Genomic DNA, 24,394 nt, shown 5'->3' on the forward strand with positions numbered 1-24,394 from the left:
TCTGCATAACCATATCCTTGATTTGGCCTGCTCTAGAATTTGTTCTTATTTTGTTCTTTTCTCAAACAAATAAAATGAAATGAAATGGAAATGTCACAAAAGGCAGAAGACAGCAGCTGTAAATGCTATTTTATGTGGGAAATGAAAGGAACATTTTTCAGGAAGACATGTAAAGGCAAACTTTATTTAAAGACAAGTTTAAAATTTTTTTCATTATTCATCAGCAACTTTGAGAGATCCGTCAATTCTGTCTCATGTGGAGTTTGTCACATTTTATATTCATTTATATCAACTGACAGAGCACATTGCTCTTTAATAAAAGGTGTTTCCTTTGTTTTTCAACAAAGCATTCAAAATGCCAAGCGTAACTCAGGAGCCTGCTCACTAGACAGCATAAGGAGCTCAGGTTTGGGGTTCTCCTGACCTATCTTTTCAGTGTTCAGAATCCTTTGCTGACATTTTTCTTGGTGGACTGACCCACTGTTGGTGATACCCCTTTTCTCCCTCACTTTGTTAATAAAGTTCACCAGGAAAGATCGAGTATCAGGCCCATCCATGTCAAAACCTCGTGCCGTTTTAAAGATTGCTCACCCTGCAAACTGTTAGCACCACTGTGTTTGTAAGCCAAGGGTTTCCATAATGGCTGGTTGAAGTGCACATTGCCAGCAGATCTGGCTCAGGTTAACAGGCTGAGATGATTTCAAGCTTGTGTTTTATCTTTGACCTAAAAATTGCATTGTTCATAGCAAACACACAACGTCTGTGACACTTCCTACAGGGAGGAGACAGATCGATTCTCTAACAATGAGGATAAAATAGCTGGAGTTCCCAGAAACACAATAGGCAAAATCACACTGGGGACCGTTAGGGAGAGGGAGACAGTCTGGGAGAATCAAGAATCATAAATCTTTATGTTTGTTTAGTGTTAAGTTTTACCATGACCAAGGGAGGTTTTGTGAGAGGAGGTGGAATGGGGCCTCATCTGAAGAGTCTGATGGACTGTTCAGACAGTCGAGAGGTAGGGTGCTCCCAGGTCTCACCTGTCTGCATGGAATCCAGAAGACATGGAGGAAGACGTGTAGGAATGGCTTCCCAAGAGGGTGTCAGGCTGCTTGGGAATCCAGGCATTGCTAAAACAATGGGAGTACAAAATGATGGAAGACATGGTTTTAAGATTCTTGATAACAGCTAAGACTGCAAACAGGGAATAATAGCTCTTGCCACCAAAGGGCTCACAGTCTGTTTTCAGAATGGCAGGAGTGGGACCCAGGCAGAGCTGCTGGAGGACGATGCTCTGGATACCCTGAGAACCCTGGCTGATGTGACTCACAGGCACCTTCCTGCCTCTGGTGGCCTGTGGACAGGCAGAGCTGTGGGAGGAGTCTGGGCTCTGGCTTCAAGGCCGCCTCACACCTGGGATGTGCCTGCTGCAGGTGTGTTGGGTTTTGTTTGAATGCACTTCTCTTCCTCTAAGTTCCCAGAGGAACAGTCCACACACCTAAGCAAGCCCCCCTTAGGAGGGTCATTTCCTCAGCACAGAGGCCTCTGCATGGCCTACTGGGCCTGAGGTGCCTGGATTCATTCTGTAGTCAGTGGTAAGACATTTGTGATTTTATTCCAGACTAGTTTCTTCAACATTACGTATTAATTTCTTAAGTAATCAGTCACACAAGAAAGGTGCCGAAAACAGGGCCATGAAAGAGAAAGAATCAAAATTCCGAGGCGAGGCCAGACGTGGTCCTCGGGGCCTTCCCAGTGGACGGTGGCAGAGACTGCAGGCTGGGGAGCAGAGAGGCCTCAGGACCTGCAACCCCAGGACACGCACTTGGCTTTCGGTTTCTGATTTTCAGCTCTAATAGATCCACTGGCTGCTGATTTTTATCTTCAGCAGAAAGTCCCGAACTCGCTCTTTATTCTCAGGATTCAGATTGTTCTCTTGGTGAAACTCCCGACCTTGAGACAGGCCGGATAGCGAAGCAGCCTGCTGGGGTGCCCTTGGTGCCAAGCGCTGTGTTTTGAAGGGGAGGGTGAATGGCTTTCTTTTGACATTTGATTCATGATCTAACTTCATTGTGATCTAAAATGTAGCTAACCCTTGTCCAGGCTCCAGGTTTTCTCTTGGCTGATTCTCTTCATGTTACCTACCATCTTGCCAGCATTTGTTCCCCAAGTGGGTTCCATGTGGTTCTTTCCCCATTAAATGACACATTTTCATTGTTTCTGTCTGGGTTAAAACCTATCCTAACAGCTAGTATCAATATAGTTATATTATTGCTCTTACTATTAATGTTAGTTTGTATATGGAATGGATCATGCCTGTGATTATTCAGTAGTGCAGGCATTCAGATCCTCTCTGAGTGCCTCTCGGCCCACCCCTTCCTTAGAATCAATGGTTCAGAATACAAGAAAGACATGAGGAAAATGATATGATACAGTAGAAACCATGAATAGTTGGTTTACATCTATTGCTAGAGATACTGTATTAAAATAAGCTACAAATTTGCAGAAGCTAGAGATAAATCAGGGGGAAAAAGAAAGGAAGGTCTCATGAAGAGGTGGGGAGAACAGGGGTAGAAGGGGTGGAGGGCGCGGGGAGGAGGGATAAGAAAGGGGAGGATCGGAGGAATGAAACTGACCCAAACATGTTACACACCTGTATAAATACATCACCATGAATTCCACTTTAATGTGCAACACTAATGCACCAATGAATCATTTTATTTTCTTGTTTTGGCACTGAGGAGTCAACCTGGGGTGGCTTTACCACTGAGGTCCATCTCCAGTCCTTTTTATTTTTTATTTTGAAACAGGGTCTTGCTAAGTTTCTGAGGGTCTTGTTAAGTTTCTGAGGTTGGTTTGGGACTGTGATTCTCCAGCCTCAGTCTCCTGAGTCTGGGGTATTACAGGTGTGTTCCACATGTCCAGCAAGAAAATAACTTTTTAAAACTTTTTTTTTTAAAATAGGTAACATTTTGATTTTCCTCTTGGGTATAAAAACCAAAAACAAACCACCTTCAGCAAGCCAACTAGGATTGCATTTCTGGCTCCTTTTCCCTGTGAAGAGCTGACCCCATAGAACACCTGCTGTGTGTGGCCGCCAGATGCGCCTTCCCTGAGCACACCACTCATCTCCCCATGGATCGCAAAGTACAGTGAAATTCTTTAGTCCAGAAAATGAAAGGAAGAAGGCAGAGTCAGTGGGGGAGGAGGAGAGAGGAGTGAAATGTCCATCCTTACTGGTGGCCACCAGTGGCCTCTCCCTTTCTCTTTCTCACCGACCTCACTCACTTTGCTACCTCTTTGCCACCAAAGCGGTACTGGCTAGGCCACTGGTGACTGCCATTTTGTTAAGATGGTAGTCCCAACTCTACATTCTTCCCACCGTGACTCTTTCAGCATGTGACTAAGTCGGTCCTGACCCTGTAAACCTTATGCTCTTGGCTTCTACTGATGCACACCCTCCTGTCCCTGCAGTTCTGGGTTTCCTTGGCATTCCTATTAAAGATAAGCCGCCGTTTCTCATGTTGGAAGCAGAGCTCATTCACTCTTGATAGCCTTCCCATCTCCTCAGCCTCCCGCTTCCTCAAGGTGGTTAATACAGACATCTGCCTTGTACAACCCCTGGTGACCACTGTTCCCACCTCACACTGGGACATGTAAATGCAACTCCTCTGATGTGCCCCACGGACCCCCACACCTGTCACTGTGACCCCCCTGAGGCCTGCTGCTCCAAGGGCACCAATTATAGCTCCACTCAGAATACCTTCCTGATAATGCTCTGGACCCCAGCAGTGGCTTCCTCTCACAGGACCGTGTGTGTGTGTGTGTGTGTGTGTGTGTGTGTGTCTGGACATGTGTTCTGGGCAGCTCACCACCTCCTCTTGGCCTGGGAAACGTGCTGCCCTGCTGCCCTCTCCTCTCTGGGCTCTGCACGTTATTAAGCCACTTATGTTATTTCACATGCTCCACTGAGCTGCCTCCTCTGCATCGTCTCTCCTGTCAGAGATCTTCTAGATGGTGGCTATTTTCATAAGGCGTAAGCCGGACATAGGACAGATGAGAGCCACAGGGCATTTTCCAGCAGGAACAAGTTCTCTGTGAGAGGACACCTGGCCACAGGCTGGACCCCTGCCAGGATGCAGAAGTGTCCCATGAAAGGCTCATTGTGGACCCCACAGTCAAGTCCCAGGAGCTGTGCCAGGCAGGGATACAGTCACAGCCTCTCCTACAAGAGAGAGCTGCTGTAGTTTAACTAGGGGTCCCCCAAAAGCTAAGATGTGAATGAAGCAAGAAGCTTCAGAGGAGAGATGATTGGGCTGTGAGAGCCTCAATCCAGTCAGTGAGTCAGTCCCTGATAGGGATTAGCTGAGCGGTCGATGAGGGCAGGCAGGGTGTGGCTGGAGGACATGGTCCCCGGGCTGTGTGTTGGGGTATGGATTTTGTCCTGTCAAGCAGACAGGGGGTAATTATCTTTTGCTTTCTGGTCAGCATATCTGAGATGCTCTTCCACCATACCCTTCCACACGAGGTTCTGCCTCACTTCAAGTCCCAGGGAATGGAGCTGCCTGTCTATGGACTGAGATCTCTGAAACCATGAACCCCCAAGTAAACTTTCCCTCCTCTAACTCTTCTTATCTTTTAGTCACAACAGCAAAAAAGCTGACTAAGACAGATCCCAAGGCCAAATGAGAGAAAAGCAAAACCAAACAACCAAACCCCAACTCCTGTGTGATCAGTTGACCCTTCTCTGTGATTCTTGCCCATTCTTCCTCCTCTAGTGCTGCTTGAACACTGGTTTGCTTTGGATTTGGTCCTGGATCCCCTGATCCTTTTTAAATCATAGCCTTTCCCTGGGGGATCTCATTTGAACCTGTGGCTTTAAACAGCGACTAGACGCTGATGAATTCCAAGTTTTCATCTCGAGCTCCAGATTTTGTTCACCACTGCCAGTTTGGCATCTCCCCTGGGACTGTTCAAAGTGCAGCTCTTGTTTCCTCCTCCACTCCCCATCTTCCCCGAGTGTTAGGACAGAGGACTAGAACCTTAGATGTGGTACATCAGCTGCCATCCAGATGTTCAACTCGAATCTTAGGAAAACCTGTTAGTTATTTTTCTCTCACCAGCATCGAATCCCAAAACAACTCCTATTGGTTCAATTTCAAATGCCTCCTGGATTTGCCTATTTCCACCCATGCCACTCTTTTCTTATGCTGCCGTGGTATGAATGTGACCCAAGTTCATAGGTTGGACACTAAATCCCTAAGTCCATAGGCTAATGGAATTTAGGCAGGAACTTCAGGGGATAATTATGATTATGTGAAGTCATGAGGGTTGGAACCCTATGATGGGGCTTGTGACTTCCTAAGAAGGAAAAGAAACTGGAGCTGGCACCTGATCAGTTTCATTTCTGATGTCCTCTGCCACGTTATGATGCAGCAGGAAGGCCCTCACCAGATGTCCACACTGTGTTCCTAGCCTCCAGAACCTTGGCTAAATGAACTTCTGCTAATTATAAATTATCCAGGCTGTGCCACTCAGTTATAGCCACAGAAAATGGACTAGGTCACATGGCTTCCAATGGGTCCTACCAACACTTCTTCCTCCCTCAACCTGACCTCTAGTGACAGCCAAGAGGATTCTTCAAGAATGTTGATCAGTTCAAATCACTGCCTTTCTTGAAGCCCTTTAGGATTCCCACCAGCACCCAGCAGACCCCAGCCTTCGGTGTTCCTTGGAGCAGGCTATCTGTCTCCTGTCTTGCCGTCTTGCTTCACCCATCAACTGCTCCCCTGGCCAGGGTGGCTCCTGCCTCAAGACCGGGCTAGTTCGCTTTCCCCTCGATCAGGCATTTCACCTTGGGTCCTCATCGGGCTGTGACCTTCTGCAATACACATTTCAACTCAAATACCACATCTGGAGGAGCACATGACTGGCCTCCCAGCACGGCCTCAGCCTTCCCCACCATGCCTCTTCCCTCTGTGTCTTCCCATGGGAACCGTCGGCTTCATCAACTTCGGTCCATCTCTTGCCATTAGAATTTAAGTACAAAGAAGATAGGGACCTACAGTCTTGGGTACTACTGTTTCCTGCAGCTGGGGAAATCCTCCACATATGTCAAAGAAAACTGAGTTTGGAATTCTAACAGGAGAACCAGGTTCTTTTGTGTCCTACACAATATTGCAACTAATGGAAGAATCTATGTGAAAATACTATTTAATTTGAAAAGTGTAGGCATAGGTTGAGATGCACATAATTATTTCCTGTGCTCTTTGCATTTCATTCTGAGCATATTATATAGTTCTGTATAGTTTCATGTTTATGCAAACATGAGGCTTTAGGAGGAATTTCATACCCATGAACACACCCTTATTCAATATTCTATGGTATGTAAATATACTAAATGTCTTATCTAAAAAACTCCTAGAGTAAATTTCCCAAGATCCCAAGAACATTCAAGTAACTGTGAGAGGAAAACCCTAAGAATAGCAGCTTTTGAAGACACATCCACAGTTAACAAAACTGTAGTCATGAATCCTAATTTTGAATTTGGTGAATATATGGGGGGTGCTTTGATTCTGTCAGCGCACCACTGATGACACAGGCAGTAGGGGACACCTGTGCTCGTGCACGATAGTATTAAATATGAGGATGCATGACTTTAACATTTTGAAATCAACTCCATGTTATTAAATCCAAAATGACCTTTTTGTCCCCATATAAAAATAGAGTAGCGTCTCTGTGATTTACATTTGCAGGGAGAAAAATATGGCAATTATGGAATATTTGACACTTTGATTTTGGAGCAGAGACACCTTTTCTCCTGAAAGTGGTGACTATCAGAAGCAGAGACAGTAAAATCAGAATGGCTAGTTTTCTAATTCTTTTGTGCTGGACTTACTTTACTCGCATCAGTTGATACAGAACTTTGAGTCTTTCATGAGCTTGTCCTTTGCATTCACAGCAGCATCAACGAGCTTCATCAGAATGTGAAATGCAGTCTCCATGGCATCCTGGAGACTGGCAGGGACCCCAGCACCATCAAAACCTTTTCAGGGGGTGACTTCTGGGCTTTTGGATCTCTGTGGGGTCACTGACATAGATTAGCTTGTTATGATCTGAAGCCATGTCACCGCTTCCCAGATGCCTCCAGCCAGGCAGGTCAGTAGATGGCTTCCTCAGCAGGGCCGCTAGCGCGGGTGTTGCTCAACTTTCTTATGCAGAGGAAACTTCTGGAGTGTATATTTCACCATTTGATTTTTCCACTGTGATGGTGTAAATAGTCTTTTGTGTACATTTAATCATTAAAAGAATCCGTGCTTGATTAACTGCTGTGACTTTATTTTATTTTCATCCTTTAGAATAAAATGTCTTTCTACAAAAAAATAAACAGTTGCTGAGTTTTTTTTTTTTTTTTTGACACTTGTGTGAACTCCTAACATTTCCAACACTTAAGTCCTTCACTAGGCATCAAGACCTGGCAGTGATTTTAGACAGAGTCCCTCCTCCCCAATCCCTTGGTCTTAGACCTGTAAGTGTTGATTTCTCCTTAAAGGAGGCAGAGTCCAGATCCAAACAGAGCCTGCACTGCAGTCTTTCAAAAGATGCCGTGATCTTTCTAACTAAAGGACTTACTAAGGACTTACTAGCAAAGTTTGCAGACTTGACACGAGGATTACTGACATATTTCTCCTGGAATTGATTTTCATTCCTCATTTAAAAGGACCCATAAATTGCACCATATTGAAACATTTTGCCCTGGGATTTCTCAATGAGGCATAACATCTGAGCTTTGTGAGAATTTAAGGGATCTATGTGATGCAACGTGGTACACCCTGTTAAAGCTATTCTTGAACTTCTTTCTGATGCATTAAAACGGCAATATGAGAACTGGCTGAATATTAATTTCTTCTGCTCTTTTTTTCTCCTTGTGCAAAAGGGCCAAAGTTTAGTAGCACAAACCTAGAATAGGTCCAAGAGTGTTTTATGTGGGCTTCCTGATCTTCCTGTGGGCTACTTCTCTCTGCCATGATGTTCAGCCTCATTTTGAGCCCTGAGGAATGGAGCCAGCTTCCCATGCACTAAGACCTCTGAAGCTAGAAAACAAGGAGCTGGGATGTAGCTCCCTGGTACAGAGCTTGACCAGTGCAGAACTGGAAGGGGGTGATCCTGAGTGCAGGCTGTCGTGCCTGCCCAGCCCTGGCCCCAGAACCCACCCATCCAGGTGATCCTGTGTTCTCCCAGTTCTACCAGCCCTATAGTGAAGATCTATACCAGAATACCATGAGGACGACTTTCCATGGGGCATCTAAGGGAGAAGGAAATGTTGACAATGTAATTTTCCAAAAGGAGAATTTTCATAATCAGTCTTAAGCTGTAAGATTTCCTGTGACCTGTGGAGTTAAGTCCAATTAACTGGAGGATTTGACAACACACTGGTTTGCTGACATTGTGCAATGCCATGTGGCTTCTTCAGAAAGTGATCTTGGTATTTTAGATCCAATGAAACTATTGATGGGGGCTGGGGATGTGGCTCAAGTGGTAGCACGCTCGCCTGGCATGCGTGCGGCCCGGGTTCAATCCTCAGCACCACATACAAACAAAGATGTTGTGTCCACCGAAAACTAAAAAAAAAAAAAATATTAAAATTCTCTCTCTCTCTCTCTCTTTAAAAAAGAAAGTATTGGTGGAAACATTAGACAAACCCTTGAAAATGTCTGTGAACTGGATTTAATTTTCCTTGTAGACAAGGTTCATGATACTCTTGTGGAAATGGTGATGAGGAGACGATATTGAAGACCAACATGAATGAGGTTGTTGCACAAATTGATGCATAAAATAAACTGGAGAAATCTTAACACAGGTGATATCAAGAACTAAAGTGCCAAACCTGTCCTTGTTTAAATAAAATATTACAAACGCCACTTCCAGATAAAACTGGGTGTGTGGGGTAGTCACCTAAGTTTACCATCCACTTGTTTACCAAAAATAGAGGAGAGTCTTAACTTTTGCTCTTGGATTTAAGTCAAGGTTCTCTATAGAAATTGTGTAATGCCAGTGAGGAGATTCAGTGCTGCTTTTCTTGCTTAGTAATTTTAAAGAAATTGAAGAGTTCCAGTATGATTTGTTTTCCTTTTTAATCTGCATTCCTAAGACCACTTAAGGCATTCCTCTATGTATTGGCTATCACAGTTGTTCAAAAAGTAAGATATTTAATTATGTTCAATTCAAAATGTTCGTGTTTTGTATGGATCACTAGCTCTGCTTTCCTGAAGTCTTTTTGCTTTTTGTTGCAATTGTTATTTAAAGAACCAAATACGTATTACATGGAAACATTATGACCTTTTCCTCTTAGTTTAAATAAACTCTAAGGCAACTGGAAAAATACCTACCATGCAAATGAGTTGTGTAACGCATTTAGAATATCACCTGCTCTCACATTAGGATAAAGACGATGCATTCGTCATGCCCAACCATGGTCACACCAGGACCACCTGCTTGTTTTGAAGTAAGTTTGTAGAGATTAAAACAATTTTGCATCCAAGGGCGGAAAGGAAGTGACGGGCTCACTGAACTCCGTGCTGGGTGCAGGACCCAGGTGTTCACGAAGTCTCTGTGCCTCACTGCCCGGGGCTTTCACTGGAATGTCCATGCTCTCATATTCAATCCACAGGATGGTTCCATGCTAAGGGATACCATGTAGAACATTCTAATTTCTTTAAAAGATGGCATACAAATTGAAGGTGTTTTATTCTCTCTCTATTAAAAAAGCAAACCAGTTACTTCTACATGGGCGATAACAATTTTGACTACCTGGATGGTTAGGAAATAAGGTTCTCGTTTTGCTCTGAAACCAGCTCTCATCAATTCCTCAGAGTCTACTACACACGCCAGAGAGAGATGCTCACTGCTGTCCCAGGCCTGACAGAGCCATCTGTCACACACAGCACTCATGAAGGGGTTCTCGCTTTGTCCGCAGAATGGGAAATGCCAGATAAACATCACAACTCACAGAGGTAAGCACCTTCAGCCCCATGGTGGTTTCAATTCTTCTGCAATGCCTGGGTTTTCCTACGTAGTCAAAGTCATGATACTGTTTAGGGCAGGAATGCATCTCTGAGGAGTCCTCAACTGACATTCTTCATCTTCTCCCCGCAAATCTTATAGAACAAATAGATAGCCACTTTATTCAATGTTTAGAATGATTGTAATGTTTAGAAATTATTTTCCAGGAAAAAGATGAAATTTGAAGAAAAGACAGTATAAACTTTGGAAAGTGTTCAAAATCCCTAGACAATTTCCAAGAGTATTAACTGTTCGTAGTCCACTCTAGGGTGGAAGAGGAGTGGATTGCCCAGCTCACCTCCCCTTTACATTTCTCTCCAAGGGCAACAGAAAGTGGAGCTTTGGAAGAAGGCAGGGAGCTATTCAAGATGACAGCCTCTCAACCTCTTGGGAGCGTCAACTCATTCTGAGTTGAACTCCATGCTGAGAAGCTGCCAATACAGAACACTAAATTGGGTGGTATTGATTTATCCAATGACCGAAACACATCATTTTCTGACTGCGCAGCATGTGCCCTCCTGATTGAAGGACCTAAAAGAATGTTACTGTCTGCCATACTTACTATGGATGCAGCAAGGGAGATGGGCAGGGAGTAGCATGTGGGATCCCAGGGAAATAGCACATGGAACCCAAGACCTCAGGGACTATTCCTCTCTCTGAAGGCCACATAGCTTGCCAATGGTCAGTTCTTGTTTCCTTAAATCTATCAAATTTTATCTTATTGATATTTTTCAACCAATATAATATCTTATTCCTATTTAGTTTCATGTTGTTCTGGAAAAAAAGCACACATATTTATTCTCATTCTAAGAGCATATTTTATGAACTCTTAACAAGAAAGGACTTGACTTCAGCTACTGACCTCACTAGGACTCCATTCTAGGCATTAGTCTCTGGAAGCAAACTCCCAACTTTTGAGACCAAGCATGCTTTGGTTGTCAAATTATTTTATTAAACATAGATTTCACATAGATTCTAATTTTCACATTTCACATAGATTCTAATTTTATTAAAGTGCTTCTCTTCCTTATTTAAAAAGAATCGGCTTCTTTTTAAAACTAGTGAATGTACACCTTTCTAGTATCTCATGACCATCCTCTAAAGACCCATGCACCTGAGACACCACAGTCCTGGAACTACTGAAGTCAAAGTGTGGCCTGTCTGACCCCTTGGGCTCCTCTGCTCACTAGGAGAAGGGTGTCACATGCTTTGGCTGCTCCAAATGTCTTCAGAGAAATAAAATGAGTTAGTGAGGTCAGTAGCCTGAGTTATTGCTTTTGTCAAAACCGCTGATACCATTATGTTATATAATCTGTCTACGTGGAATTTCAGTTCTCTGTAGCCTTGATGCTATTTTGAAGCAGATTCTGGGGGTGATGGAAATGAAAGTTAAATACGTCTTTCAGGAGAAAGCTGATGCCTCTCTATTGTTTGGACATGACAACCATCTCTTCTACAGCACTTGAACTTTAGGGCATGTGGTACAGGGGCGCCAACTATAAACACCAAGTGCTGCTTGTTGACACTGCGGAATTTTCTAGAACCCAGAAGTAAAACATTCACTGAACGTAAATGTCTAAAGAAAAATTTGACAACAGTTCCAAGTTAACAACTGTCTATAGCTCTTAATGTTGCAGCCACAATTTAACATACATTAAGAACAAAGAATTAAGCTTCAGGTACTGAATGCCCTTGCTGTGCAGGAGGGTCTTAAGACAAAACACAGTGTAATCAAACTGAGGCATGGTATTTGCCAATAATACCACTGAGAAAGCATGTTCCCAGTCAGACTCAGTGCCTAGACCCACACCTGACACAACTCTGTGCTCAATAAATGTTTGCTAAACAAATGAACCAATATCCCTGTTTCAGAAAAGCAGTCCACCTACTATCCATCAGTCCACGCACAAACAAAAGTCCAGTACCAACATTAGAGGGACTTGGTTTTGGTTCTTCCCACCTTGATACATTCTGATGAAGTTGTAGGAATTGATTCATTTTATACAATTCACACAGTCATTAAGCACCTGCTACAAGCAAAACACGGCTAACGGCAGAGGCAAGGTGACAGGTGCTCACAGAGGAAAGGAACACAGGTCATAGTCATTGTGACTGTCACCTCTACTGAGTGGGATTCTGTGATACACAAACCCCCAAAACCCAGAACTGTCCTCAGGGCTGTCAGTGAGGAGTCCTCATCACGATTGTCCCAATGCAGACCTGCCCTTCCCATCCCCACCATTCCTGGCTGCACCCCCCCTCACCCCCCTCATCTCCCAGTGGTCTTCAGAGGTCACTTTTGTAATATCTCATCATGGTCAATACATCCCCTGACGTATATTTCTATACATCTCCTCTGACTATTGCCTTGGTCCTGCTGCCAAGCTGCAGCCCCCAGCTCCTCACCAAGGCCTCCTCCCAATGGCAGTCTCCTCTCTCATGATGTCCACCACTTCATCCAGTGTGGGCAGCAGGTGCCAGACACCTGCTGTGTGGGTGCAGTGGAACCAGGAGGCTCCTATTTCTGTCGGGGCAGGTCTTGCAGCAAACTATTTGAATGTTCCCAGGCACCTGTGGGTGACAGTAGTTGACAGGTGTGTGCATGTGAGGATGGGTCACTGGGTCTGCGGCTGCTCATTTGTTATGACTCCCCAGGCCCTAAGCCCAGGGCTGTGCATGGGCAATCAGCTACTCTGGTACCTTTCTGACGCTTGTGAACGAGTCTGCTTCATACTTAGTATTGGCGGTGACAGCATCATTACAATAATGCCAAAATAATGCGGACAGAGAATGAAAAGCCATCTTACCTGTTGGCGCTTCTCGAATTCCAGCTTGATGCGGGACTTGATGCAGTTACAAGTGTCCTGGTATGTCTGCTGCAGAGCTAGTTCCATGAGGTGCTTGTGGTAGGCGCCGGCCAGGTTCCCACAGATGAAGATGATCACGTTGGCCAGGATCTGCAGGGATGGAAAGATTCACTCAATAGGCGAGGCCCCTAACTCCTGACAGAAAGAAAGCAAAATGCAGCTGACTGTGGTCTTCAGCAAACAACTAATGGGGTTCGTCTGGCCAGTTTCCAAGCCAACATTCTTACTGGCTCAACAGACAGCACCGGTCCCACTGACGACTCTGTCTCTTCCTGCATCACAGTCAGGGATCCTGCCCGCTGACGGACAGACAGCCTTGCAGGCCCTGCCTTGAGGCCTGGAGGAGGCCTGTGTGTTGCAGGCCACCCTCTTGGGCCTCAGCAGGAGGTGGACATGCCGGTCTGTCCCAGAGCCGCGCTGTCCAACCTGCGCCTGTTGCTAAGTGCTGGCGAGTTCATGGCTGTCACATGGCATCGTGGTGACACGTACAGGCCTGCAGGACTGATACTCACTCTTTTGTTTGCAAAGGAACAAGGGAGACTCTCAACACATATAACCTGTTACTCTTTTGATGACAAAACAATTTGTGTTCACAACAATTTGGGAGGAAAACAGAAAAACATAAAGCAAATGTGAAAAGAACCTTAGCTGTCCTATCGAGGAAAAACACTCTGCTGTCCGTGTAGCCGTGTCCGTCTACCTCACGTCCTTCGGTATTCTCAAAATTAATGCTGTGCTTAGTTTGGTCAAGGACCCTATCCTGTTTCAAAAGGCCAGATTTTGTTCCAAATATGGTTTGGTGTTTTGCTTTCCTAGTTTAATAATTTAATCACAATTTTTCTGAGACTGCGTAATTTCTGTGAAAACAGGATTTTGAGTACTTAGATAACGTTCAGCTTTACGACTCTAGCATCATTTAGCTAAGTTCCTATGGTTCAGTCGACATTCGGTGCATCATGCTGTAGATGTCAAACTCATGCCCAACAACGCTGAGGGACAGCCGTGACCTTACCAGCACACAGTGACAGAGGCCAGTGGGTCAGCACAGATCTGCCTCAGGTATCTCTCGTCTTGCCAAATTCATACAGCTCTGGCTTCCTCTTCCATCTTTCTGTAGACCCAATTCCTTAGCACACACTGAGTCAAAGTTACGTTTATTTTAAGTTCTTAATATACACTACACAATCACTCTCAGGAAATATTCCTCATGTCCCCCCAGCAGGGGGTGACAGTGGTATTTTCAGTGTGTGCTCTTCTTGTGTCGCATATGGTTGCACGGATCAAGCTCTCCCGTGTCAGGGCTGGCCTCAGGTTATCCGTGGGATAGTCAAACAACCTGGACAAAACTGCCCCACGTCTACACAGTCATGATTCTGACCCAAGACAGGGGCTCATGGCTAGAATAACAAGGCAGGAGCTCTGCTTCCAAAGGTCCTCTACTCGCAAGAGTCTCCCCAGCACAGATCAAGTCCCCAACACAGTGGACAGGGGCAGGCGGGGCAGCCCTTCGCCTTAGCCTTCCGGGTTCCCTATGCAGGGACTTCCTGAGAGCTTGGCTGTCCTCGCTCTGTAGAGTGGGCTCTCCTTCCCAGCGGGAGCAGGAGGAGGCCATCTGATTGGGTGACCAGGAAGTAGGATGCAGTCCTTCTTGCCCTTCTCAGGGTCCTCCTCCCTGAAGAGGGTGGTCAGCTTCAGGAGCTATGTCCTCAGCCAAGGGCCCCTCACTCTGTGCTGGGGAAGGCCTTCATTTGGGGCAGGAAAGTGGGGCATGTTAGCAAGACCTCGTCCTCTGCACAGTTGTAACTGCCATGAGGGCACAGTTTTCTTCAACTGCCCAGTGCTTCACCCACCTCATCCTAGGTTCTGGACAGCAGAAGGGGGATATTGATTATGAGCTCCTGAATCCCAGGGGAACGCATTTTGAGGGTGGAGGAGACAAAGCTGGACAGAGCTATAAATGGAAAGGCAGATGAGCCTCTCTTGTGAAATGCAGACACCCTAGACAGGTGGGCCAAGAACCATGCAGACTAGAAGGGCCCTGGGTGCTGTCCTAGGAAACTCCTGCATCTCACAGATACTTGGGATTGAGGAGCTCCTACATCTCACGTCCTCACACCTCACCTCCAAACGTCCTTTTATGCGTCCCTATCAACCTTTCATCATGGATGATGAAATAGTACCTTTGGGTCTTGCCCTGGGTGCTGTGTGAGGTGCATGCACACACGTGGTGTATATGCAACCATCTCTGTGTGGTTTGTGTGGGATCACAGGTATGATCTCTATGCTTGAGTGCCACCTGTGGCTTGTCATGTGATGAGCATGTGACACATGTGCTCTTTGTGGGAGGCATGTGTGCAGCAGCGCAGGGCTTTGAAGCAATGCAACAGCCTTTGGTGTGTCTTCCACACATTTCCAAACCACAGGGGCTCTCTCCTCACTGCCATGCACTGATACGCTGCTTCAGTGAATGCCACTCCTAGAGAAGGTGAGAAGTCCTGGCTTCCTATTCATGGGGTCCTCTACCAGTTGAACAGAGGTTCATTGTGGTACCATGTCCATGGAACAACATTGAGTGCTGGATAGTTTCTGCAAAATGACTATCTGGCTTGCTGGAGATTCTTCTGACCTTGTCATTTCTGGACTTGCTTGAAGAAGAGTGCACCCAAGATGGCAGTGCTCAGACCTAGAAAACACCAGCTCCTTCCTTACTAGGTGCAGCTGAAGTAGTGAAACGGCTTACTGGTTGGTTATCCATCAGGGTTCCATTTTTCTTTCTCAAAAAAATAAAAATAACTCAAAAATAAGAACTAGGTATAAGCACAGGAGCTGAATGAAGCTGTCACCTGTCCCCTGGCTGCCAGCATGGAGTATGAATGGAGCACTCATAACCCTCCTCAGTGTAGAGCCCAGTGCTGGGATGGCAAGAACTGCCTGTCCCTGTTCCCCCTGGAAACCCTCCGATTAACTATTTCCTCTCCGTTCTCTTGGCTGGACTGGGAAGAATGTGCTCCTGTCAAGCTGATGGGATGCCCTGCTGCAGTCCTGCTGCGGCGGCATTAGGAGGGATATGGCCATTCTGTGTGAGCATCAGCCTCAAGCTCTGGGCTCCATCCCGAGCCCAGAGGTTTGCATCTCACATGACCAGCTCCCTAGTCAGACTGAAGTCAGGGCATCACGCTCAGAGCCCATGTGGCTGAATGGACAAATGCTGCTTGTCTATTAAGAAGTTCCTCCACATTCTAAAAGCAAAGATTGTGCAAAGCCAGAGACGGCTGTCTAGAGAAGTGTGGCCTCTCTGCCTGTCTTTTGTCCAGTGCTCTAGACCAACGTGTTAACAGCTGGAGATTTGCCCTGTCACGCGACTTGGGGAAAACCTTGGGGTCATTCATTCTGAGTGCCACAAGCTTCCAACAACATGGAATTTCAGCCCTTTCTGGTGACAGATAATTGGATAGAATATATTCGCTAATTTATTGTTGTTTTCAAAGAAAAATGTTTAAGAAACAAATAAGAGCTTTAATTCCCAATAAAATATGGAGTTTCTTTTCTGATAGAAAACAAAATTATTAACATTAATCTGATTCCTAGTCTTATTCTACATTACTGTACTCTGAGGTTAACAGAATCGACCCTGGTATTTTAATAATGACATATACTTAAATATATATTGATGTCCTAAAGTATTTTTCTTTCAAAATGGTGCATTCATATGATTTTATGTGAAACCTGGGGCACAGAGGAAGTGATATTAGATTAAGATTTTCTTTTCTTTTCTTTTTTTTATTGGTTGTTCAAAACATTACAAAGCTCTTGACATATCATATTTCATACATTAGATTCAAGTGGGTTATGAACTCCCATTTTTACCCCAAATACAGATTGCAGAATCACATCAGTTAACATCCACATTTTCTTTTCAACAGTAGTATCAAAGCATTTTGTTTTCTAGAAGGCTTAAGGAGACCCTATGACAAAAAAATCTTATTTTCAAAATGTTGGATTTGTTTGATAACATAATACTGCCTTGATATCTTCTTTTATCTCATTGCTCCATTTACCTATCCTCACATCTTCCAGGAAACAGGAGTGGGAACTTGGCCTCCCGCTGGGTGTGTGCTGAAGGGCTTAAGGTGATAACCTCAGTCGGGTTACCCCACAGGGAAGCCCAGGCCTTAAAGTTGTGCACGGGGCATAATCAGGAATCTGTGCCTATGGAACACTGCCAGGATGTCACAAGGAAGCCTGCTGTCTCTCTGCTCCCTGGTTCCCTGTCTTTGCCTGGCGTAAATGTGGGGAGGTTTGTCAACACTCTCAGCCATTTCCAGGGGATGCATGTTAACACCCCCTGAGCTGGTGGGGAAATCACTGTCCACCAGTAAGCTGCAATTCTGTCTCTTTCCTAGTGGTCACCATTGCTCTTCCCCACACACCTTCTATCTTTCCATCCTTAGAAGCATTGAGCAGTAGCTAGCACACCAGGAAGACAGACATGTTGCAGCATTCCATTTTACAGCCATGGAAACAAAACAAAGGAAAAAATTAAGCAATAGGGGGTAGATTCTGGCAAACTGGCTCTGAGGGTTCCCTCTGCTGCCCCACACCACCGGCCCCAGGTCTCAGGTCAGGTACGTCCACAGCAATCCAACCCTCTGCTAGTGTGGGGGGGGAGGTATTGCTGAGGAATTTCTCAAGAGACACCTATTTCTTTGTAACAAGCAGACATTTTTATCTTCATAAAGCATTTGTATCTTGTGCTATAAAGGACTGCCACCATTTAAAGTTATTTTAAGAGGCTGCGTTTTGGAGACCACATGCCATGGAGCCCTTCACTGGTTCGGCCCACGTGTCTGTGCACGTTCCCAGGAAAGTAAGAAGAATGTCAAATGCTCCCAACTACATCATGTGACCCACAGGGTGGCCCATCTGAGACTATTTTACCTGGGAAGCGGTCAGTCCTGTCTTCAAACATCTGAGAAATTCACCACAGTGCTTAGGTGACTACTCAGATCCCTTGTGACTCTGACTGATGTACATTTTAAAGAGGCTACTATTCCGGTTCTTCATCTTGTGATGGGGTGGCCAACTTAAAGGGCCACAGGGGACAGCAGGAGGCCCATGCACACTGAGGGGGAGGCGAGGCTTCTTGGAGCCAATGTCATCACTCCATGAGTTTGTTCCTCCATGAACCAATGGCCCGATATCAGAGAAGAAAGAATGTCACCACATTCAAAACAGGTCATCACCTTAAAACAAAGCAGAGCCTAAATATGCCAAAACGCCAAGTAAAAGTCAAAAGAAATGAAGAGGGAAGATGAGAACCTGATGAATACTCAGAAGCCAGGTATCTCAGGAGCCTGGAATTTGGCTTATATAAAACAATGCTCTTGCTGGGGGAGAAGGTGATCAGGTGGAACTCTTTCTCCTTAATGTAGGTCTCACACCCGGGTGCAGGAAATCCCAATCCTGTCTCTTCAGGTCTTCTTGTGACTCCCTAAGAATTCAGCTAGCTCTAGGCCATGGTTTCAGGATCTTTAGTGAAGATTAAAAACACTGTGCTTTGGCTAATGACATCCACTGATCCTTGGCATGTCTCCTAGAACCTTCCTCTAATTGAGGATCTGTCTCTGTGAAGAGTGGTGGCAGGAGGAAAGGTATAAGGTAAATTGAAAGACCGACAACCTCAAGGATGGATGTAATTAGGGCTTTGGGTTAAAAGATTGGCATTGAACACGAGGAGTCAAATGCAATTTGATTTCCTCAGGAAACTGCCATCGCAAAACAGATGGTCCTGCTGGTCAGGACTGTTTTCATCTCACTCTTTAACACTGTGTTTGTTGGTACATCTTTTTCAATCGTATCCATCACATGTCATTCCAGCTGTATGTGGACTGAAGAGTCAGACCCCTCTGTGCTAGAGCTCCAGCCCAGCAGAAGAGCAAGATGGAAACAGAGGAGGGGAACTGGGAGAGACCCTGGCCCCCTTCAGAAGGGCACCCACAAGCCATCCAAAGCCGACTGGAAGTACAGAGCTTAGAAGATTCCCGACATCTTGAGAGAAAGTTCTTCTCTCAAAGGAAGTCCCTGAGAGCGCAGCTTCCCTCTAAGAACATGGAATTAGCCATGCGGAAACCCAAGCTTGTACTTCTCAGCTCAGTGACTGCAAACTTGAAGTTGACGGGGTGCTGGTTATCTTGATTAAGACATGAGACGAGAAAACACAGAGTTCCCAATACACAGCAATTGGTAGAAGAATACCACACAAGCCCCATTCATGACTCAGCCCCTTCTACTTCGTGCGAGGAGGCCGCCTCACCCTGCTTATGCTCCGTCTATTCCAGTTTAGCTCACAGAACAATTTCACCTACAAAGTTTAGCCCCTCTTTACTAATCACAGAGAGAAGACCAAGCAAAGAAGCAGTCTGGGGTAGTTATACCGATAGAGATGAAGAAGGAACACAGTGATCAAGTTCTACAATAAAACATCTTTAAAGAGCCATATGGAACTTCATAACCCTGCATGAGAGAAATCTTAGGCCTTTATGATGAGTTAAAATGCAAGGATCACTAGCACCCTAACTGATATTCCAAAGCTTCTGCATCCAAAATCGGTCAGTCAATTCTTCCTCAAGGTTCATCTACTCTGCAGGTCATTTTTGCCAGGCGAGGCTATCAGACAGTTTTCTCCCTAAGCCTTTCTGTTTCAGTACAGCTCCAGGTTCAATTCTGAGAGCACCCATGATTACACAGCCCTTCAGTTTAAGTCCACTCAGATGAGACAGGGTTCTGATGGTGCCTGCTGGCCCCGTAATCTTGGGGTGATTGCACCAGGTTCTTGGCCAGCCAATGGATTATCCAGACTTCACTTCCCCACTAGGAGTTATTCAACTCTCGTCTCTGGGTCTTGCCAGACCCTCTCCCTCTTAGTAGTCACCTATATACAACAGGAGGACACATTTAAAGTGTGGTGTTTCAATGCTTTCCAAAAATGTATGAGCCTGTGATTCCATGCTAAGTACACCCCCAAGTTTGCTAGCCTTAGATCAACTCTCCCGAGGATCTACACTGACCAATATAAAACTTGCCTGATTTGATTTCTGAGTACTTGCACATTTATAAAAAGGAAAAAGAAATTTTGACATATTTTAGTTCAGACTTTTCACTAGTCTAGACATATCATTTCTCTAATTAACCTGAACCATTTAAACACTATCCGTAATCCTTCTTATTCACCACCCACCACATTTGATCCACAGATATTTAAAGCCAACAGGTGTGCAGAATCATTTTAAAGGGACCAAGGCTATGGGGTCCTCCAGCTTGGGCTTAGGAGGAGACAATGCCCCACTCTACAGTGAGCACTTCTGTGGGTGCACGGGCACCTCTGGGTGCTGCTCCATGCACAGATTGAATGGAGATCTATTCATAACCCCATCTATGATCCACATAAGATAAATTTAGAATTAAAACAACGTACAACATGCCCCGCTTATTGTGACTCAATAAGAAAACACTTATGAATCTTAATGGACCTAAATGTGGAAACTGAATGAACCAGGACTGAAACGGGACAAGCGGACCTCGACTGCCAGAGGGCAGTGGAGGGATAGCAGCACAGGGTGGCCTGGTCAGTCCCAGGTATGAACTTAAACGGCAGCATTTGTGGAGAAGTGACGATTACAAGTTCTGTCCAACAGTTGTGGACTCCTCACAGAGGAGAAGGGCAGGTGCTGTGATTCGCAAGGTGTACTTTGAATTGGAATGTCCTTTCTAGTTGGACCAAAATACACTGCATGGAATTACACTGTGATTAAAAAGATAAGTAAGTGCAAAGGATGCAAAACGGAATCTCTTTGCAAATTGGAAAACAAGACATTTCCTATTACAGACTAAGCTTGGTTGTTTCATTAATTATACTAATTATTAAAGAGATGCCCAACAACAGCTTCCCTTGATAAAATAAAAGTTTCAATTGAACTTAGAATCAGTATCTCCCCAGAGGGTACTCTGGGGTCACCTCTGCCCTGCCTTCCTCTCTTGCTCTAGGCTTCTCTGTAGACCATGTTCTATAAAAACACACAGGAAGGTTGTAAGCCCATGGTACCACTCTGTCTTCTGGTCATTTTCTATCACAGAATATGTATTAGATTTCCTAAAATACCAAGTGACATCTCCTATCATATCCCACTGGGACGTGACTGCTGCCGGGCTTCCCAGTCAACAACACTCAGTGACCACAGTCCAAAGGAGCAGACTTTGCTTACCACATGTTTTGGTTTGCTAGAGCGGCCATGAGGAAACACCACAGACTGAGTGGTTTAAACAACAGAAATTTATTTTCTCACAGCTCTGGAGGCTACAAGTCTGAGATCCAGATGGAGGCATTTGGAGCTGAGGCTTCTCTTTGGTTTATGGATGGCCATCTTCTTGTTCCACCACCGTGTCTTTGTCCATCCTGCCTGATAAAGTGGAATGCTGTGCCTGGGTAACTAACAGTGAGGACAGCTCTGGAGGCTGGGATCCAACACCCAGGCTGACAAGTTTGGTGAGAATGATTCCAAGATGGCGCCCTGCAGGCTGCATCTTCCAGAGAGAGGCACACTGTCTCCATGTGGTGATAGGCAGAAGGGCAAGGGGCAAAAGGGAGCTGAACGTGCCCTTCTGTAACAGCACTGAGCAGCCCTCATGGCCTAACACTTCCCCAATGGTCAGTACACCTCAGTGCGGATCCTGGTGGAGACATTCGGGCCCCAGCACGTCATGTGGGTTTTTCTTGTGGATGAACCTCCCTGGTGGCTGTGAGTCTTCTTCTTACTGGGGCATCAGTGAGATCAGAGCCTGTTTAATATCTCATTTTACCTTAATGGCCTCTCCAAAAGGCATTATTCCTGAATACGGTCACATTCTAAGGTGGTTAGGTTTCAACATGTAAATTGTGTGGGGATCAATTCAGTCCATACCAACAATGATAACGAGTTTCCAAGACAATTTATTTACATATCACCAGAGACTCCATTTAAAGATTAAAGCCGAGATGTCTTAGAAATGTGGTGCTGGTACCTCTTGAAGAAATGTCACCTACCATTAAAAATGATTTCATATGGCAGAAGCCCAGGCCTTGATTAAATTACTTCCTTCATCCAACAAGCATTTGCTGAGCTTTGATTTACAGTCAATTAAATTTAAATCTTCCGCCCAAGAAAGCAACATCACTGGAATAAATGTGATAAAACAAGCCAAAAAATACCAAGATTCCAACTGATCAGCCCTCACGTGTGGGAGGCCATCCTCGCAAGTGATTTGAGTTACCTCCCTGGCTGGGTGAGAGGCGCTCAGACACAGCTGTGGTAGAACCTTCCCCACCCTTTTCCAGGTCCAAGGGCTTGTCCGTGCAGAGGCGTGATTGGCCACTGCCCTGAAGACCCAATCGTCGCCCCTGACCTTGGGATGCTGCTCTTAATCTTCATTGGATGCAATTTTCCCTTGAATTTTTTTGTTCCCCAATAAAAGTCCACTCCCTGGCGTGTTCTCTCTCTCTCTCTCTCTCTCTCTCTCTCTCTCTCTCTCTCTCTCTCTCGTCTCTTCTGTAAACCTCGCCAATGCATTAGGTGGCTGGAGGCAGGAGCTGGTATTAAAGGTAATGAGAGTCTTGTCTCTTTAATTTAAAACTCCCTAGCAATTACTTATGAACCGAACCTTCTTTCTTGAAGCCAGCACTGGTCGCGTGGCAGGCTCATGGCCTGATCGCCTTTGCAGGAGCTGAGAACTGAGATTTTAATCGAAGTCACGAGGTCCTTGGGATGACGGCCTGGAGGGTCTCCACCACCGGGGGCCTCATTAGCTAGTTGTCACAGGAGAACAGGTGGACCACGTAGTTGAAGGAAGACTCCTGATGAACTGAGCGTGTTTTCTCCAACATTAGTTTTAAATTTTACCTGAAAAAATAAAATCACTACTGCAGAGACTCCCAGTTACCTAGGTCCATGTTGTTGGAAGAAACAACAACTACCAACATCAACGTAATATAAATTTTATTTTATTTCATTCTTAAACAACGGTAGTGACTCACTAGTGGTCTGCCAGTAGCCAGTGGGCTGCTGAGCTTTCATGACCTCACAAAGCTTGGATTCTGATTGAAGACCACCACCCACACTTCCTGTTCCACCCAATCTCTGTCTTTCCTGACTTTTACTTACGGTAACCAGCAAAAACCCAGCTTTGCAAAGACATGACATCAACAAAGGAGTGCAATGTGATTGAATGCTGGAACCAGGACCTCTCCAAGTTACTGGCTTGCACAGCGTCTGACAGACACTGAGTATATTTCCCTTGAATACCTAAAACCTCCTGGGGTGCCCTAGGGTTCCCTAGCACACTGTTTGGAAACCATGTCACTAAAGAAATACTTTCAACAAACTAAACATATTAATTAATAAAATTTGAAAATGTGTTATTAAGATCATGGTGGACTGGCTATCTACATTTTCCTCGGTCAACTTGAAATGGAGTGCTTAACTAGAAGAAAGGACATCCCCTCCATGCTGACTTGTATTTCTGTGACTTAAGAGGTAACAATCTAATAATGGACCCTGTGACTCCAGTTTTGGTCAAGGTGTCAGCCCCAAAAGATGGCACGGACAAAACCCAGAAATCCTCATGAAGTAACAATTTACAAATAGTGCAGGGTGCTCAGAAGCACCCAGGACTCATGGCAGAGGTGTTGCTACCACACAAAGACCCAGAGTAGGCAAAGGGAGGAAGGAGCTAGACTCTGGAGAAGTTTGGCTGAAGGAGAGTCAGAGCCCAGCAGGAGCTGGGAGGGACAATGTCACTGCCATCCTGGGTTCTGGCAGAGAGGTGACCCTGCCCAGCCTACCATGTGCTGAACCGACTCCACAGCCAGAGGGCCAAGGAGCGGTGACACAGTGCTTCACATCAGCCTCCCTGGGCGCAGGGCAGGGAGACCACATGTCTGGAGCAGCACACAGGACAGCTCAGCCCAAGCTCACCACCCTAAACCTTCTGCAAAACCACAGCGAACAAGGCACAGACAGGCCCTGAGCTCATCAGATTCTCTCTCCAGGAACGTGGGTCTGCGTCTCAGAGCCTGAGCCAGGAGGCAGAGGGCACCAAGATGAGGCTGTGTAAACTGGGTGTTGGGATTACCATCCTGGGTGCCGGTGATGGGATCTGGTAGACACACAAAACAGGAGCCAAGAAGCTGGACTTCACAAAGGGAAGAGCAGCACAGGTTTGTAGAGTCAGAGACGGCTACTCTGAGGGACACCGAGAAAGGAGGAGAGCTTCTTGGTCCAGGAGGTTGGGGCCAAACTGTAAAGAGAACAGGGTTTGAGATACTTCTATGTGTCCTTCTCCAAATTTACTGGAGTCATTTTGTTTTCTGTTCTTTGTGATCCACACTCTCTGCTGACACTCAGACTCATGAAGCTCTTCTTACTTCAGTTGGG

At 45.5% G+C, this 24,394-nt stretch overlaps 1 protein-coding gene across 2 annotated transcripts in view; it reads right to left on the reverse strand.

Moving 5' to 3' along the window:
- Positions 1 to 24,394, reverse strand: part of ADCY2 (adenylate cyclase 2) — a 380,789-nt gene that overhangs the window by 167,016 nt on the left and 189,379 nt on the right. For both annotated transcript variants that reach the window (XR_014021747.1, XM_081292584.1), the window contains exon 4: positions 12,870 to 13,019. Coding sequence is in view for 1 of the 2 variants with exons in the window: in XM_081292584.1 (XP_081148710.1) it covers positions 12,870 to 13,019 (150 nt within the window). In the remaining variant the exon portion in view is untranslated. The remainder of the gene's footprint in view (positions 1 to 12,869; positions 13,020 to 24,394) is intronic.

The sequence above is a fragment of the Spermophilus citellus genome (assembly GCF_964194105.1).
Source record: "Spermophilus citellus genome assembly, chromosome: 1".
Taxonomy (NCBI): Eukaryota; Metazoa; Chordata; class Mammalia; order Rodentia; family Sciuridae; genus Spermophilus; species Spermophilus citellus.